The sequence below is a fragment of the Taeniopygia guttata genome, chromosome 2, assembly GCF_048771995.1.
Source record: "Taeniopygia guttata chromosome 2, bTaeGut7.mat, whole genome shotgun sequence".
NCBI classification, from domain to species: Eukaryota; Metazoa; Chordata; class Aves; order Passeriformes; family Estrildidae; genus Taeniopygia; species Taeniopygia guttata.
The window spans coordinates 10,834,109-10,853,224 of NC_133026.1; the positions used below are offsets into that span (position 1 = coordinate 10,834,109).

At 39.6% G+C, this 19,116-nt stretch overlaps 1 protein-coding gene across 2 annotated transcripts in view; it reads left to right on the plus strand.

Annotated features, from left to right (window-relative positions):
* The first annotated feature begins 793 nt into the window (after positions 1–793).
* The window catches only part of WDR37 (WD repeat domain 37), a 43,488-nt gene continuing 25,165 nt past the window's right edge, over positions 794–19,116 (plus strand). Inside the window, exons 1-6 of one of the 2 annotated variants that reach the window (XM_030264304.4) lie at positions 813–1,000; positions 6,122–6,153; positions 9,939–10,116; positions 12,749–12,845; positions 14,537–14,632; positions 14,795–14,859. In XM_030264304.4, coding sequence (XP_030120164.1) covers positions 9,979–10,116; positions 12,749–12,845; positions 14,537–14,632; positions 14,795–14,859 — 396 coding nt within the window. In that variant the 5' untranslated portion in view covers positions 813–1,000; positions 6,122–6,153; positions 9,939–9,978. Of the gene's footprint in view, positions 1,001–6,121; positions 6,154–9,938; positions 10,117–12,748; positions 12,846–14,536; positions 14,633–14,794; positions 14,860–19,116 lie in introns of both variants that reach the window. The other variant, XM_030264305.4, reaches the window with a different exon arrangement.

Consider the following 19,116-nt stretch of genomic DNA (forward strand, 5'->3'; position numbering starts at 1 on the left):
AAGTGCTAATCAGCAGAGGAATTAATCACATTTCAATTACGCGTTGTAGGCTTCAGAGCGAACAGCCTACTTGCAGAACGTCGCGGTTAGCTTTGATGCGCTGCCTGTCACTGCAGACACAGTAGAAAAACTCCACATTCGGTATCTCCCAGCCCTTCTGTATTAAAAAAATACGGAATTCCAGTGGTCTTTCCGCAAAGCTTCATCTCCCTTGTCAGTCCACCTGGTGCAGCGTTACTGGAGGTAACTCACTAACTAAAGCAGCAGTTTCGGTAAACACAGCGTTACCATAGGGGCCACGCTCGGGACGGAGCACACCGCGCTGTTCAACTGCAGCACCGCGGTGACCCGGACAGCAGCGGGGCCGGCGGGGCAGCTCCTGCCCGGCCCCGGCGGCATTCCCGAGCCCCGGGGCTCTCCCTGTGGCCGGGTCAATTCCCGGGCCCGCGGGCTGTGCCGGGCGGGAGCTCTCCCTGCGGCCGGGTGTATTCCCGGGCCCGTGGGCTGTGCCGGGCGGGAGCTCTCCCTGCGGCCGGGTGAATTCCCGGGCCCGTGGGCTGTGCCGGGCGGGAGCTCTCCCTGCGGCCGGGTGAATTCCCGGGCCCGCGGGCTGTGCCGGGCGGGAGCTCTCCCTGTGGCCGGGTGTATTCCCGGGCCCGCGGGCTGTGCCGGGCGGCAGCTCTCCCTGTGGCCGGGTGAATTCCCGGCCCCGCGGGCTGTGCCGGGCGGGACCTCTCCCGCTGCCAGCCCGTCGCCATCGCGGCTCGGAGCGGGGGCCGCGCCGCTTCCGCCGGATGTCGCCGCGAGGGCTCGGCACCGGGGAGGCGCGTCCTGCCCGAGCGGCGCCGCGATCATCGCCGCTGCTGCTGCTGCTGCTGCTGCCTGCGCTGCCGCCCCTCCCGCCTTCTCCTCCTCGTTGTCCTCATCCTTCCCCTCCTCTTTCTCCGCGCCGCCTGCGGCCCTGCCCCTCCCCGCCCGCCGCCGCGGCTGTGGCTGACAGGTGAGTGCGGGGGCAGCGGGGCGCGGACCCTCCGCCATCTTCGCGGCCACCGAGGGCTGCGGGCTGCGGGCGGTGCGGGGCAGCGGCGGCGGCACCATCGCGGTGCCCGGTGCCCGGTGCCGGCACCATCGCGGCGGTACCTGCGCGGTGCCGCCGCCCGGGCCCGCGGCGCGTACCGGGGCTCCTGCCCGGGCACCCCCTCCCTACCCGTCCTATTCGGCTTTATTTCCGCGTGAAATGACTTGCACGTTCTCCTATAAAAACCCGAAATAACCGAAAATAAGCTCTCCTTCCTCTTCTGTGTGGCGCGGTTTTTGAGCGCTTCCAGCCCGAGGCTGTGGGGATGGTCCGGCTCGGTAGGGAAGCCGAGGGTGCTGCTGAGGAGACTCCTGTCGCTAACTTTGTTCGTGTGCTGCTGCCTATCCTAAGGACAGGCCAAGCGTAGAGCCCCTGGAGTTTACCAGCGTAGTTCAGATCCTCTGACACCTGCACAAATGGAGTAAGCGTGAAACGCCCGAATTTCTGAAGTGAGGCACAGCTAAATGATGAGGGGAGCGTCATTTGTGGTGTCATGGGGTGAATCTGGCCTTCAGCAGTGGGAGGGAGGATGACATGGAAATGTTCAAGATGGATAAAAGGTGTCTGCAAAGAGGCATCTTTAGTAGTTCTCTCTGTTTCTGAGTTAAAGCCTTGTGAAAATAAGTTTGAGGGAAGAATAGATATGCTTAATGTATTCAGAGGTTGAGTGGATGTTAGGTTCCATTCCTTATGCAAAGATGAGGAAAACTTCTTTCAAGTTGTGTTTATCTGTGGCTCAAGGACATCATGGTGTTTGTGAGAAAAGAGAAACTTCTATGTGTGTTTTTATCTCTCTTGTCCAGCTTGTTAAATTTATTTTGTTATTGTGTTAAAGTGGGTTTTCTATAACAGTAATGTCATAGGAGGTTTACGTAAGGAACTGGTGGAACAGTTTCTTTGAAGTGATTCAGTGTCATTGAGTACACCTTGACATGATACAAACAACTGTTGTTCAGGCACCCATTTTACAACATTACAACTGCATCATTTTCCTTGAGCAAATTTCTTGAACTGCTTTCCAAGCAAGTCTGCTGTTGGCATTTCTTGATGTTTTTGAAAGAGAGCTGGTAACTCCAAGAACCCACAAGTGTGTTTTCTAATGAGTAGTTTAGATTAGATAATCTTTGTGTGTGGTGTTGGCTCTAACCTGTCTTGTAATAACTTTAGATGTCGGGCAATTATTTTAAGAAAAGGTGGCACCAAACATTAGAATTTAAGGCAGAGGCTAACTGTAATGTTGTTTGTCTTTTTAATGCCAATTGTTTATGTGTATGTTTGTCCCTGAACTAGATTTGGCATGTTAAATCTAAAGATTTTAAGATGAGACTGCCTCTTCAATATAGACAGGCCCTTTCTTTAATTCAGGACTTGTTTGAAGCATGCAGTCTTTAGTGTGGACTGAAGTGCTTAAGTTTGTTGGTACAGTCACAAGACAAATATTGTGAGTGTGGTGATAAAGTCTTACAAGAAGACCTTACTTCTATGAAATCCTGAAATTGCAAGCCAGAACTAGTACTTGCCAAGTAAGGAGGAATTAAGTGGCATTGCATTCTATAAATTTGAGATGAGATTAGGATCATTTTATGTCATGGAATTTTAAGTCTTGGAGCTAAGACTAGTAGGTTGTCTTATGAGGTGGAAGCCAGGGTGAGGGGCTTTTTCTGGAGGCCAAGCCTTCAAAGCCCTGTGGGGAGAGTTGGTTACTGCGCTGTGAATGGCATGGAGGAATGGACAGGATGGTTTTCTTGCAAGCCAGAATGACTTGTATTTTCTCATCTGCAAGCCATATGTAGTGACTATTTTTAGGCCTGGTGTTCAAGATGGTAGGCTGGGTGATCACAGTGCTCTTACATGGACTGTTGGTAGGTTCTGTAGTTCTCTGTGCTAGACCACATGAGGTAATGCTTCAGGAATGTGCTGTACAGAGATTATTTATTGGTGCTTCTGAAGAGCTTGCTAGATTAATATTACAGTTAGAATCAAAATTACTTGCTTTTGTTCAAGCCTTAAGAATAAAAAGATTCTAGTTTACTGGCAAGTAATATATTCCTAAATGAAGAGCAGTGATACTACAGGCCACTCTGCTTGAATACAACCATAATAGCAATTAATTTAATACATCCATAACAATTACACAAATATTGTTTGTTTAGAGACTAGCAGAATAAGAGTCTGTCTTCTCAGTGTGGTGTAGTTCTGGTTGAATCTCCTTTGCTCTTGAACTTCCTTAAGATTCCTCACCCTCAGGTCTTGTATTTGCATCCCTGTGCCTGCATGGAGGCTCCTTCTGTGCTGTTAGGGATTTGCTAATATAGAAATGGGAGCTGCAGTGTCTGTGAAACAGCTGAGGAAATAAAGTACCCATCAAACATATTTTAAGAGTTAACCAGCTGTAAGTAATTTAGCAGGACCTGATGCTGTCTGTTGAACACTTCAGTAAAGTCAGTTCATCAATACCTATAAATAAAAGAAGGTACAATATATACAGACAGGTTACTAACTAGTGTTGAATGTAAGATTGTATTGTACCTTGCACCATTTAAACTAGTTGAAACAATGAGCATTCTCAGTGAGCACAGGTGGCAAGGGTCTCAAAGGGAAGCTTTCAGGACATCAGCAACTTCACTAAATAGGTTTAAGTCTGATGATTATTAGTGGACTCAAGAAGGTTTCTACTGTATTTAAAAACTAAATCCAAGTCTGCTAATTATTGTTGTTTAGTATTAGATGATATAAGCTTGTATGGTGAGAGTAACATTTTTTGCTTTAGCAGACTGTAGGCAGGCTAGGTCAGCCCTGCATTTTGGTGTGACTGCAGCATTTGCTGACATAGTTGAATTAGCAAGATCAAAGCTTGCTAGCTGCAAAACTGGGCTGCCTTACATTTGGATGTTGCTGTTAGAAGCTTGCTTAGAGTAGGTACTCACTAATGTGTTAAAATTTTTATCCTTGATTTCAGCTGTATACCATACTTGAAATGTATTGATGCAGCTTCTTTACTCTGCTTTCTATTGAAAGGAGGTTGTCACCTTCAGTGGTGGATGCCTTTTACATTTCAAGGAACATCTAGTTTCATTTGAAAGAAAGCTGCACTAAATTTAGAAAAAGAAAAATCAATGTTGTAATGCTTGAGTGGATTTCACAAGGTTTGAACTCACTCATTAGTGTTTCTAGCATCATCTGTGATGATCTGGAATGGTTTTGTTTGCTAAATATTTACCTTTAGCAAAACAGCTAGTCTTACAAAGTAGTCTGTTTAGCCTGATCTTTCTCAGGTGTGCAGCTTGCAGTGAATTAATGGCACTTGAATGTACAGCATCACTGCAGCAAATTGTTCACTGAAGACCTCAAAATGGAAGTTTTACTCCTTTAAATTTGATTTCTTTGCATATTAATAAAAGAGTGTAGTGGCATATGTTGATACTTAAATTCCCTTAACTCATGAATAATGCTGTCAAACCGAGTTCCATGTAATTAAGAACCTAATAACTGTAATCATTCTCCTCGCTTTCTGTTTTCCTTCCCTGCTTTGTGGAAAAAAAAAAAAAAAAACAACAAACCCACACACTCCCCTACATGAATGGGCATTTTGGTATTATAAGGTTTTAATGCTGCACTAGACAATAATTACTATTGTAAGATGCCTTTGTGTTTTATGTAGTGCACACAGAAATTTTCTTCTAAGCCATGTTTGAAAATGGGAGACAAGACGAAGACATTTAAGCACACACAAATACATCAGAATTGTATGGGTGGGTTTTCTTTTTTTTCATTTGACACAAGCATTTAAATAGTAACTATTGCTATTTCTAAACTCTAAAGAAAATGGAGCAGGGACATGTTGGGGAAGATGTTGCTGAATCTTCCTGATGCTTTCCCTTTACAGACTTGAGTGTTGTCTTAGATGAACAAAAAAGGAAATGCAATACTGTAGCCATTCTGTCTGTGCTCTGACACATCTTAAAACAGCTTTTATCCCTGGCTTCAGCAACATGCATACCCCAGGAATTCTTTTCTTTCAGCAGCCTTCTTGTTCTGTGTTCAAGAGCAGAAGTAGGCAAGTACGATTAGTTACTGCTGCAGTGAGTTTTTAAGTTCGGTAAGGCCAGTGTGTGCACTCTCAGTTGGTGCTCTTTCACTGCTGTAGCTGACTAAAACAGTAACTGGTTACACATCTGCTCTTTACTGTTACTCTGATGAAATATTTCCTGTGACTGAGTACATCTGTTACAGAAAGGTAGGTGGTGGAGCTTTAATTTAATACACTGTAAAATATCCCGTGAGTTTAATTAAACAGCATATCTGAAATACTGGAGTATCTTTGCATTCTGCAAGTAGTAACCACCTGTGGTCTACGTGTTTTCTGGAACATCTTTTACTCCCCTATTTCTGCAGATTTATATTGCTAGAAGGATTCTTTCGAGGCTTTGACAGATCATTGTGTAAAGCCTATGCAAATGGAGTGTTTTCCAAAACGACTGAGCAGAATGGCTCAGTATGTCTCTTGATCTCACTTAGTAATACAGTACTTGTCAACTGCCACCCTTAGTGAAAATAGTTTAGTAATACAATATACTTCCTCTTTCTCCCCCTCTCCCTTTTTTCTCAGAAAGTACTTTTGTTTAGCCTTTTTTGATGCTTCATTGCTAATTTTAGCTTCTGTGAATTTAACTTTATTTGATTCAGGAAGCAAGATTCCAGTTCTTCTTGGTGGTTTTTCCATCCTACTTGGGGCATTACTGAGTAGAAGGAAAGTGACCTTAGTGATTTTTTCTTTTCAGAACCCATTTTGAATGCTCGAAAGTTAAGATTAACTATATCTGCCTAATAATATATAATGGATTGTTTTGAAGTACTTTTTTCTTACTTGGTTTCACTGGGATTTGGTGTCTAGCCTTGACTTGTGTTTATGTTTTCCCTCATCCCTCCTTTCCTGTTGTCTGGTGTGTTCTAACTACAAAAGTTTCAAAGAATTGAAAGACTTTGACTGGTTTGTGTGCTACATACTGTTTCACTAATCAATATTTAATATGGTTTTCATAGGATATGTAACATGACACTGATATTCTGGACAGGTAATTTTCATTGTTTGAAAACCTTACATAATAAGGGGAATCAGGTAACTGCTAGAAATGAGCACCTAATTTTTTTTTTTAGTATCATATTGCCAAGGATCTGTTTTGTGAAATCTGCACTTGAAAAATCTATAGTTTCTTACTGCTGCAATTAGAATCAGAAGAGTTCTGAAATTGTCAAAGTGAAGTTAATATTTAAAGGGACACTGTCACTATTTCAAAACTGAATTTAAATCCTTGTTTTAAAAAACCTCATTGATTATTACTCCATTACTCAAAGTTTGCAAGGCTGTTTGGTGGGATTCAGAACAATAAGATTAAAGGCAGTGAAGCTATTTCCCTTAACTCCTCCTTCCCATCCTCTGTATGCACATGCCTGCTTGTGGCCTCTTTGGTTTCGGCTTTGCTGTGGCTGTGTGCACCCTCCTGCCGAGCCTGGGAACAGCTGCATGTTTGCCCTCTCCAGAACGTGCATGGGTGGTGTGTCATGCTGCTGCATGAGGAGAGGGCAGCCCCTGGCAGTGACACTGGCTGCAGGTGAAGTGCTGCTACCAAACAGGGACAGTGACGGCCGTGATTCCTACCCAGTCTGCTCCGTTTGCTCATGAGCTGCCAAACTAGAAGCTTCTATCTAGAGAACGTGAGAATTTCACTCTGCAAAGATGTTATCTCATGCATATGACTGTGTCCCTTTAAATTCTATATGCTAGAGAGTATAGCTGCCAAAGCTGTGTGTACTGATGCTGAGTGCTGTAGTTGATTCATTGAGGGAAGGGATAGCACCCAGGGGGACCATGAAAAGCTTCAGGAGGAGCCCCACAAAGTTCAACAGGGCCAACTGCAAGGTCCTGTACCTTGTGGTGGAGTAGTCCCCAATGTCAGTGCAGGCTGGAGGGTGAATGGATTGAGAGCAGTCCAGCAGAGAGGGACCTGGGGGTACTGGGGCATGAAAAGCCAGACATGAGGCAGAAATGTGTGCATACAGGCAATGGCACAAGAAGATGTGGACCTGTTAGAGCTAGTCCAGAGAAGAGCCACAAAAGTTATCAGCATGCTGCAAACCTCTTCTGTGAAAAAAAAAAAAAAAAAAAAAAAAAAAAAAGGTTAGAGAGGTGGGGTTTTGGGGTTTTTAGCCCAAGAGGATTCTCTGGGGATACCTTATCAGGGTCTTTCAGTACTTAAAGGGAATTTTGGAGACAGGGAGACTTATTACCAGGGACTATAGTGATATGACAAGGGGTAATGATTTTAAACCAAAAGAAGGTAGATTGAGATTAAATAGAAGGAAGAATTTTTTATAGTCAGGGTGGTGAAACGTGGACACAGGCTGGCCAGAGAGGCAGTGGGTTCCCCACCTGTGGAAACATTCAAGGTCAGGTTGGACAGGGCTCTGAGCAACCTGATGCAGATAAACTGTCCCTGCCCATTGCAGAGGAATGTGACTAGATGACCTTTAAAGGTCCCTTCCAATGCAAATCATTCTACTCACAAAAAGGATATTGCTTGGTAATGTCCTCCAAAATGAAGTAGCTCAGCAGACAGGGCAAGTGGAAACTAACATAGTTAAAACATTGGCTCCTAAGGCATAAGGCACATTAATATCTTTGTCTGTTGAGGAGCCACATCTGGCAGGGATTAGAAATTGCCTTTTGGGGTTTTTTGCCCCCTTTCGCCCCCAGATCTTATGTGAAATGGTCTTAATGGATTTATGGGATTATATGATTCTGGCCTTAAAATGTAATCCCAAACTGCAGAATATGGTAACTGAAAGCCATTGAAAGAGTGGTTCCTGGGGGAGCTAGGAAGCAGGATGGAAGAGGGGAGATTATATATATGTGTGCTTGGGATCTGCTCCTTTTTTGAGAAGAAATAGAACTGTGAGGAGCACAGAAAACCTGTTCCTCATTCTTGACCATATGTCCGTGAATAGGAAGATACTTAGTGAAGCCCAGAAAATTGGCAGTAACTGTTTATGGAATGGACTTTTAATAAATTTTGTAGAGGAATCTAGTCACAGTGAATAGCAGAATTTAATCAAATGAAGAACTACCCTATGGTAGTTTTTTCTAGTCTCTTCTTTAATTTGTGAATGTAGGTATTTAGTTACTACTGATTAATCACACATAAAAAGCTCTGATGGGATTAGGTGAAGGGGAGGACTCTGTGGAATCCAGAGGATATGAAAAATTTTAGTACAGTACAGGTCACTGGTGCAACCTAAATTTTATTTTAGATTCACTATGGAATTGGTGTCAGGTTACTGGAACGCAGTTGTTTCAAAAGCTAATTAAAATACTGAGTTTTTAATAAGGATGGATGGGCATTAAAATCTTAACTAAATCTAGTCTCATTTTTGATACTAATATCTATATACATTTTGATTTTGGATATAAAACCCAAAGGAGATTTCAAGCTCTTGTTATTCTCAGTGCATACTGTGTTTTTGGTAAGGTATGCTTTTCCTTGGCTTTATGATCTGTTGGAAAGCTGAAAACACCATGTCAAAGCCCTGAACTGGTTAATGCCTGGTCTTGTTAATAGCAGTGGTGCTCATTCCTAGCGTGAGATCCAGTGTGTTGGTGGATCTTAAATTGGAAGTGGCCCTGGGTTTGGTTTAAATTTTCTCTGATCAACTTTTCTAAAAGGAAGCTCAGTTGCCTGGTTAGCTTTGCCAACTCTGCTCTCCTATTTCTCTGCAGACTATTGCACCTATTTTAAGTTTTAATTGTTTCAGAAATGATTTATGCTGGAGAATGAGTTTTTTTGTTCTCATCGTGCATGATTGAAAAGTTTTGGGTAATCAATCCTGAAACATTTGAAATGTTTAACAACTGGTACCCCACAAAACAAAAAAAATAATTTCTGTTGAATGTCAGGTTTAAATTTTAAAAAAATCTTGTAATTAAATGTTTGTAAAAATAAGATTTTAACAGTAAAGAACATTTCTCTATATTTATGCAATCAAACATAATTTGATTTTTCTTATATATTCTCCACATTTATGCAATAAATCAGAAATACTTTAATTTTTCTTAAACAGGGGAGGCAGTAGCTCATACATGGTAATACTGTTTGGTGATACTGTCAGGTGTTTTTAGGCATATTGAAATGCATGAATTTGGCTTTAACAAGGTGGCAGAAATGAACCATATCACCAGCAGCCTGTTAAGTCAGGTGCACTTTCACTACTCTTGTAAGTTCATGGGCACTTTCATTATTAAGGGAAGTGAAACCATGAGCTGCCAAAAATGGTAGAAGGTAGTTTTCAGAACTTCTGTCATGAAAATTAATTTCTGCCTAAGCCTGAGCAAGAACATCTGTTGAATTTTGTATAGCAATGTGTACAGTTGAATAATACATTTTTAACCTGACAGTGTCCCTAAATTACCATGTTTGCTTTCATTTTCCAGCTGGGTTTTAATTTTGCATGCATTTCAGTGAACTATAATATGCATAGTAGTTATTTCCTGGAAGCATTTTGGGGCTGTCTTTGCTGGTGTTCTCCAAAATGAGCAAGGAAGTGGAATTTATTTTCCTTTTGTGGAGGTTTGTTAGCTAATGAATAAATAATGCAGAAGCAATCCCATTCTATTTACATATATGCATATGGTTTTGAATTTAATGTTGTTTGAAGAACAGCTGTAAGTAAGAGGCATCTCTGCTTTTTAATGACAACCCAAACAACTCCAAAGTTTAGTAGAACTAAATACTTCCATTTTGAGAAAAATATTTAAATAGCGGTGTGCTTGGCAAAGCAATTTGTAATGTATAATGCTTGTCCTTAGTTTATCATAGGAGCCTCTGTGAAGCTGTTTTTTTGAAGTAATGCCAATAGAAAGTGGAAGCTGTGCATCTGCTCGCCAAGCAAAGCAGAAACGTAAATCACACAGCCTTTCTATCCGGAGAACCAACAGTTCCGAGCAGGAACGGGCAGGACTGCAGAGAGACATGTTGGAAGGGCAGGTAAGGTGATACTTGGGAGAGCTGGCATCACTTTTTTATGTGTTTCCTATGGGGAGAAGCTAAACAAACTTAAATATTGAAATATGTCCAGTAAAGCTGCAGGAGCAGCAGATTTGGTTGCTTGTAAGTGCTCACTGCCTTTGGAGATCATTGATGTGAATGTTGACAGTGCAGGTTGTGTTGAGACCTGTGGAGTTTTATCAGCTTCTGTGTATTCTTAGATGAATGATAAAGCCATAAAACAGGGTAAACCACAACCTGTTTATTCACTGCAACCTCTCCCCACTGCCTGCAAAAGAAAAAGTTCAGGATTGATTCTTGCTTTCATAAGTTTGCACTTGGAATAGTAGCAAGCCAGAAATATGAAAAACCAAATACTTCTTATGATGACTCTGATAGGGAAAATATTAGTTGGAACGCTGTTCTGCATTCCTTTTCATAAAGTAAACAAATACTGCCTGTCTGACAGAAGTTTGAGCTAACTCAGATTTTTGTTTGTGTGGGTTTTTTCTTGTGTGGCTCAAATGAAGGTGAGCTATTCTGGGATTAAATTTAAGGGAAAAAAACAGCAGCCACTGCTTCTGTAGCTTTCTTAGTCATGTCACTGTAGTGGGTGCAATCTGGACTTGGAGTGTTGCTCTTAAAAATTCTGAGATTACTTGTAGGTAAGGCATCTGTCAGAAGCAGTACTGGCAAATATAAGGAAATACCAGTTTAAAAAGTATTTATTGTCAAATTGACTACTCAGTGTTAGTGTGGGACTGGCAAAGATGATGCAAAGCTTGATTTTTATGAGACAGTTGGTTTGAAATACAAATGGAGTTTGGCTTTGAGAAACCTCTCACGGAAGCCTCCAGATAATGCTGAAGGAAAACCTGGTGTTTTCTCAGTGTTGCGACTTTTTTTTTTTTTTTTTAATCTATTTTTTTCAGTAAATCATAGCATTAGTTTTCTGGGAATTAACAGAGCCTAGGTTGTTGCTTCTAGTCATCTAGAAGTTGGAGAATCAAGTATTGGGATAGAAAACTCTCCATGCATTTGGAGCTACTGCAGCTTTACTTCAGGAAAGGCATGAAGGGCAGCTAATTGGTCAAGACATGCTGTCACCCCTGCATAGTAAACCAAAATGTTAGGCTGTTTCAAGTGTTTTAGGCTGTAATGCATAGATGTTTAAAATGTTTTATCTATCATCTTGTTGGATTTTGTTGACCTTGAACAGCTAGGTGGCAGATTCTATCAAGTAGAGGGTATTAGTGCCCCTATACAGTGGAGCTGTAAACCTCATGAGATCTAGCTAAGGGCTTCTGCAGATAAAGAGATAACATTAATATATGATGTTTTAATAAGCTATTTTAAACAATGCCAACTTTAAAGAGAGGAAAGGAAGTGAATGCATTTTACTCTGTTGGTTACTTCATTAGAAGTTTAGGTTTATTTGTACTTTCAGGCTTTGAGAAGTGGTTAGAAAAACTTTCCTACAGCTCCTTTTTAGTTGCAGAAGTTGTTGGATAAGTTAGTTTCTTCCATAACCTTGCTCTTTGAAATTATTCAAAATAATTCTTCTAACTTCAGTGTTTCTTTTAATAGTGTTTAATGTATTTAGTATTTTTGTTTAATCAGTTTTGTTTCAAGTTGGTTTTAATTAGGATATGTTTTGCTTCTGGTGGTCTGTGAATGCCTGAACAGAAGAACTCTGTCAAGGGAGAGGCAGATGAAGAAAGGAATGAAGAGGGGCTTAAGGAGCACGATCCCACTTCTTCCAGCACAGTGCCACAGCTTAAACCAACTGTGAACCTGTGTAAAATTGTGCACAAAGCAGATGTGCTCTGTGTCATGGCTCTGAGTGGAAATCTCTCTTGCTCTCTCTTTAAACTTGGGAAATAACTTACACAGGCAGGGTCATAGCTGGCCTTTCCCGCTGTGCCTGCAGACAATTTCCGGGGCTGTGGCGGAAGGTGACTCAGTTAAGTGAAAACATTTTTTAAAAGAAGTTTATAGCTGGCTACCTAGGTAAATAGTAAGTGAAGTAAGCCAATTTACATATTGTGGTCTACAAGCAACTGAAGAATAGAGTGGTCGAGTAATATCTGAGGAGGGAAGGATTAGAAATTGTGGCTTTCTTCACACTTAGTTGTGGTTAGTGGCAAAAGTAGGTAAATGTTAAAAATACATTTAAAATTTTAAATTGTCTTACACTTCGGTAATAAGATGCATTGTGTTCACAACTTCCTAACCCATTGCACAGTCAACTTTTGAATTATTCTATCAAAGTTATTCTTTTTTCTTGAACTGGAAACATATTGGTATGAAAAATAATTTTTTTTCCTCACTTTCTGTTTTGTTAAATGAATTGTACATGCATCTTGATTTTATAATTTTTCTCTAGTAAAGAAAACCAAAATAAATACCATAGGTGATTTGAATGCTATCCCCTGAAAGAGAAAGAATATATAAAATGAATAACTCTGTGATTCATAGAGCTGTTTGCTTTGTGTTGTACACTAGTGGTAGTTTTAATTTGCCTCCTTGCTGGGACATTGAGAGAACAGTTTAAAATAACTTCAAGACTGAAGAGTAATTTTATCAAATATATGTAAAGAAAAATATAACCCCCCAGTATTTTACCTCCTAGGATTCTAAGTTACCATCTGCTGTCCGGAATACACTCCTTGAACTTTTTGGACAAATAGAGCGGGAATTTGAAAACCTATATCTTGAAAATTTGGAATGTGAGTATCTATTTTTTTTCTCCAATTTATGAATTGTTTGTATTTAGGTTATAGTAACACTAATTAAAACACTTGCATTGGATATTGTAGTATAATTATTGTAGCTTTTCTGTGAGCAGTTTAGTAGTTGTTCTGAACTTGTAGCTAAAGATGGAGTTTGTACCTTTTCAGAAAAATCACTTTCTTAGCTCTTTGATGCAAGCAGTGAGAACTGATGTCTGTCAGAGCCAGTAAAGTGTCTGTCTCCTTATCATTGTAGATTCTGGTTAAGTTAATCTTCAGAAACTCCATCCAGCCTTTGAAGTTTTTGACTTTGTTTTATATTTACAGGCTTAATTTTAATGGTGTGGTATTAGTAAATAAAATTGGAAAAACTACTTGCTTGAAAAAGTGTAAAACGGGGTGGTTTTGGATCAAATAACTTACAAATTGCATAACCAGCACCTGCAGCTCTTCAGGAGTTTTGAAGTCAAGCAGTCAGATAAAAATTCCAGATGTTATCTTAAAAAGATATTTGTTTGATGACAGTGCAGTTGTGTGATAATGTAAGTGATGCAAGGTGATGTAAGAGGATCCCAAGTTAAGTAATACAGGCCTGTACAGTAATACAGTAAAGCCTCCCTTGCTGGAATTTTAAGCTGTGTTACATTGGCTTGGATTCTGAATTGTGGAATCTGTCTGATTTGGGTCCAAGTCAATTTTTTTTTCCACAGCTAATCAGTTCCCACAGTTAAATCAGACACTCATGTTACGGAAAAAAAAAAAAAAATCTTGCCTGCTTTTTTTGACATGTTCTGAGTTTTTTATTCTCTTAAAACCTGTGATTGTTTTGGTTAAAGGCTGTCATCAAAATTACACATTTTTTAGTGACAATTTGCACAACTGAATTCTCGGCCTTCTGCTGAGAAGTTGGCTGGTAGCAAGAAAAGTAGAATTTACCTCCCCAGCCTTCAGAAATGCTTGTCAGAAAACAAGTGGTGGATTTGTGCTACCTAGAGTATGATTATTTTCCTTCTTTTCCATTTCTTTATCTGTGAGGTTTCTTCACCTCGCAGCTCTAGTTATGATTGTGATCTCTTTTCACCCCCCTGACAATTTCTAAATTTTTCTCTTCTCATGCTCAGTCTAATATTTTTTGTTCTTGGTCTAATTCCTACACTAGTGTTGGAGTTATTGTACACAAAATTAAAAGAAAAATTCCAAAGTATAAAAAACAGTCATTTGCAGCACTACCTTTCCTCTGAGATCCTAGTACTAGACAAGTATTCAGGGTGACTGCTATTTTGTGATTAATAAAACCTGTGTTAAGAAAGGATTCTGTGGCTAAAATATTTATGATGCCACGAGTTTTCTGTCTTCTGCTGGATTTAACTGAATACAGATGGGCCATGTATTTCAGAGAAATGGTTTTGTTAAACCTTAGCCTCATTTGTTAGTAAGAGTGATTAGAAGCCACCAATGCTTTGTGTGGAATCTGGGTCAAGGTTGATCTCTGGAAAATTCAGCATTCAGCAAAAGTCGTGCTTTATGTCTTTGTGAGACCTGCTTTCATAAAATCCCAGTCCATCTCCTTTCCTTTCCTTAGCATAAAATAGTTTACTTACTAACCATAGCAGTTGTTAAATAGTGTGTTAATGCTGTTATTAATGACAGTCAGTTTTTGTAGTAATGTGAATTTCTGGATTTGTTAGTGCGTAGGGAGATTGATACACTGAATGAGCGCTTAGCGGGTGAAGGACAGACAATTGATGGTGCTGAACTGAGCAAAGGACAGCTGAAAACAAAAGGTAAGAGAGCCACAAAGAATCCTAACCCAGTATTTTTGAATTAACTTTTTTGTACTTCGTTGAACAAAACTTAGAATGTTACTGAAGGGAATGAATACCAGTTACTTATACAAAAAAGCTAATGCTGTATTTAAATATCTTCCTTTGAATTTGTCTCAACAGCCAGCCACAGTACCAGTCAGCTTTCTCAGAAATTAAAGACAACTTACAAGGCATCTACTAGCAAGGTATGAGACAAATTAAATCTCTGCTCATCCATGTGAGACTAATGTGACTGTCTTTTAAGTTGAAAATTGTGGTTTCTTTAAGCTGGGTAGTAAGTAAATCTGCCTTCTAAGGAGCAGTATGTTTATCCTGGATTCATCAATGACCCATTACTTCAACCAAACCATATGATAGTGTTACAATAATTGCTCACCTTTTTTGAAGAAGGGATATTGGAGGGGAGAAAGTGTGCCCATGTGTATGTGGTAGTGATGTTTTGTAAATAAAACTAAAAAAATCATTCTGTTTCTGAGGGAAATAGAGAACTTGCCAGTGGATTTCTGAATAAAGATTTGGGTATTGCAGTTGAAATGGGGATTTAAGTAGGCGCCTCTATGTGTACTATTACACGTTTCTTTTTTAAACTAATTTTTATTTTTAGCTATGAGACTAGAACAATTTGTTTCCTTTATTTTGCAAGCCTTGCTCATCGGTAGCTAGTGATCTTTTTTTGCTTGGTGTTCTGGCACAGTTAACCTTTCTGATGCTTTTCATTTTGTACTTCTGCATCAGCCTGGTATTTTCATTTTCCTCACTCCCCTTTTTCAATTTTTGCAGAGAGTTTACCTGCTGTTTTTTCTCAATATCAGTCTTTTAATGATACATTATTAAGGGTAAATAAAATGTGAAGAAACCTCAGTGGAATCTGGTATGTGAACCAGCTGTATAGGCAGCTCCTTGGTGACCTGTAATTCAGGCTGATACGTGGTGTAGGTGTCTTGGAAATGCCTTGAGTATGAAAGTTTGAGAGTAAGAATAGGGTAGTGAAATAGACTGAAGCTACTGTGGTTTATTTGGTCTCCTTTTTATTTTGTTGTTTTTCAGACTTTTGTTCTTGCCAATTTGATGCATAAAGGTGCCTCTTTCAAGACTTAATGACTTGCAAATTCTTTAAGGACACCACTTAAATAGTGACAACATGATATTAATAGGGACTGGATAGTTTTGATACACCTACTATGTAGTTATGAATTAGTACCCTTTAGTGTAGTGTTGTGGTTTTGTTTAGTTTTGTTTTTGTTTTTTTTTTTTTGGGAGGGGAGTTTTTTGACTTTTAGGCAGGTGTTAAATCCTTGTCTTCTTTTACTATCTTGCAAAAGGCAGACCTCACAGATTCAGCATGGGAAGCTGGGAAGTGTGCGGAGGAGACTCCTGGGGAGCTGATATGCATGCACAGCAAAGCAGCCATGAGTAGTGGAGCGTGAAGAATTTAATACCTGAACATTATGCACATCTCTTGTATCAATTGGTAGCCAACAGATGTCTGCATGTGCTAATGTATTTCTTTTCACAACTTTGAGTCAGAACGTACTGGGGAGTAGACAGGAGCTGAAGAAAATTGCAACACTGAGAGCATCTCTATCCAGTGTTTTCTTTGAAACCTTAATGCACTTCACAGAGGTGTTTTATTTTGACCTCTCCTTCCTCCCCACACGGAAGAGTCAAAGCTGTAAACTTTTGCTTCCTGACCCACAGAGAGACTATAGCAAAGAGTTAGGAAAGAACATAACTTTCTAACAAACCATGATTTTTCCATCTGTACCTTGACTGGATGTAGTTCCCCAATACCCTGTCTGAGGAAAAACACATTCAGAGTTGTAAGAGTTTGACAGCTTTGAAATTCTTATGGCTATACTTTCTATGAGCATTGAATGAACAATGCTGTTTCCCAAAAATGGTTGTGTTCCAAACTCCCAGGGGTAGTAGATCACAAGTTTTCTCTTCAGCCTTGCCTTATACTACCTACCATATAGGATGTTTCTTGGGTGTGTAGCTTTTTGGATTGGCTGGGTTTTTTTTGCCTGTGGAATATTAGAAGAGACTTAAGTTTTACAAACCAATTGTTTTGTGTAATTGCACACAACTACATTTTTCAGATTGGCAGTGCATATAGAATTAATTTTTTTCCTGAAAAAAACTTTCACTATTTGCTTAATCTAATGAGAAGACTGATCCTTGACTGCTTTAATATTGGTAAAAAATACTAGGACTTGGTAAGAATACTAAAGCAATCTGTTCATTCTCTTGGAGAAAATACTGAAGTGAACATTCTTTATTCAAGCCCTTCATATGAAATTTCAATACTAGAATATTTTTCATCACTTAGCTATATATCAAGTTGGCAAAGCACATTTCAGAAAAGCATGGTTTTAGCAGCAAGGGTTATCCACCAGCGTCCAAATCCTGAAGAGGTAGAGTAGATTTAACACTTGGTACTCTTAAAGCTCATTTTTTGTTAATGGACAAGATCCTGTAATTTAACTACTGTTGGTTTTAGATGGAGGAATCACTATATGAAAGCCGTGTTTTGATATTAACAAAATGTAATGGCTGCTGTTAATGATGCCTGGCTTATGAAAGTTGCTACAACATTAGGGAAGCATCAATTGTTTATGCAGAGTCCTAAAATAAACCTAAATGATGTAACTTGCTTCATCCGAACTGAATTCAGGATCTCTATTTTGTCTAGATCAAGATAAAGACTCTTAAAAAGAAGTATTTATGCACCCCTTAGTTAAGAGGAATAAAACATTTTTGACTGTGTGCTTTTGTCCTCATTGCTTAAAGTTGCTTCACAGGACATTCTGCTCATCAGGCACAGTGCAATGCTGCTGGACTGGTCCTGGGTTGATCAAGTTTTCCTTCTTACTTCTAATGTGCCAGGTGCCTCTTTGTTGCAGGGTGCCTCACTCTGCTTGCCATGCAGAGTTTCAGTTTGTATTCAATTTTCACTTGTTTACATAGTAAACAATTGTTTCCCTATTAACAAATCTTTGTAGAAGGGCATACATGAAACTATCAATTTAAGAAAGGGGACAGACAAAGGTGAAACACACTCAGGATGTGGTTGGTCATTTATTTGTGTATGATGATCTACAGAAGTTACTTCAGAAATTTTCTGCACTACAGAGACCTCTTCTTAGCAAGTTGCATGTTCTTTAAATATTTCCTTTCCTGTCTTGGGACATTGTTTATGTGTGTTTAGCAAAGCAGGAAGTAGTCCAGGCCCTGTCTAGTTTATCCAATTGCTGGTATGCGAGGTGAAGGGCAAAAAAATAAAGGAAAAAAAAGCTTGGAAAAAGTATGTGTTGAGTAAATATCTGTATCAGGATATTTACTGTTGGATAGTGTTCTTGAACTCTTTTCTTAAAGACTGCTAATACCACAAAAGGAGTTTTACATCCTTGCTGTTAAGTGACTGGTGAAACCACTGTCCAGCAGTTTTTGAAATTCTGTGTTTGTTGATGGGTGGGAGATAGTTTCTCCCAGATAACTTTTGCATGGGGAGTTTGACTCAACATTAGAAAGACAGAAGAGAATGCAAGCACAGGGTGAGTTGGAAAATACCAAGTTTGGAGTTTGAACTGATTGCAGTATTAGTCCTTTTCTAATTTTTTCAGCTGTTCCACTTCTCATACATGAGTCCATTTAATTTAAGGACCGTATTCAATGTGAAAGTTGTATCTGTAGGATTGTGTTCAAAATTTAGGAAATTCTGCAGTATGGTTGAATTGGTAATCTTTACCATTAGCCCATTTTCTTTTCAGTGCATCTGTAATGACTGCTTCTTCTGCTGCTGTTAAACCAAAATGTTTAACATTAACAGCTAAAAAATTAGCTGATAATGTGGAATTCAAATAGGGCATTATGATTTCATTATTGGAGAGTTGACATGCTCAGGATTTGGAATGCTCTTGCTGATTTTCTTTTAGCTTTAAAAACCTTTTTTGAAGTAATTTGCTTTAATGACATACTTAAGACCTATTTTAATACCAGAAACTAATGGGATTTTAACCTTAGTTTATTGTATCTGAAATGTAGACTTAATTAACTTTCTAACTTTTAGTAAGCTGTAGATAAGTCTTAATGTGATTTATGTTGATGTATTTAAAGGTTTTGATTTATCTGGTCAAATATCTGCCTGTAATTCCATGCTGAGGAAAACACTGATAAATGAAAGTTGTCTTTTTGTTTCAGTTTAACAAAGCTTTAGAGGTAGTCTTTCTCAAAGAAGCGTCATGAGCTTCAAGACTCGTGGGATAAAATAGGGTATTTGTAATGGTGGTCTTAACTTTTTAAAGCCATCTTTCATAACTCTTGGTTTCAATTTCACTGGAAGTATTCAGCAAGAGAAATTTTTTTTCCTTGAATATTGCAATTTCCTTTATAATGAAATGTGGAATTTCTGCAGTTTGCATCCTTTCTGTAGATGCTGAATG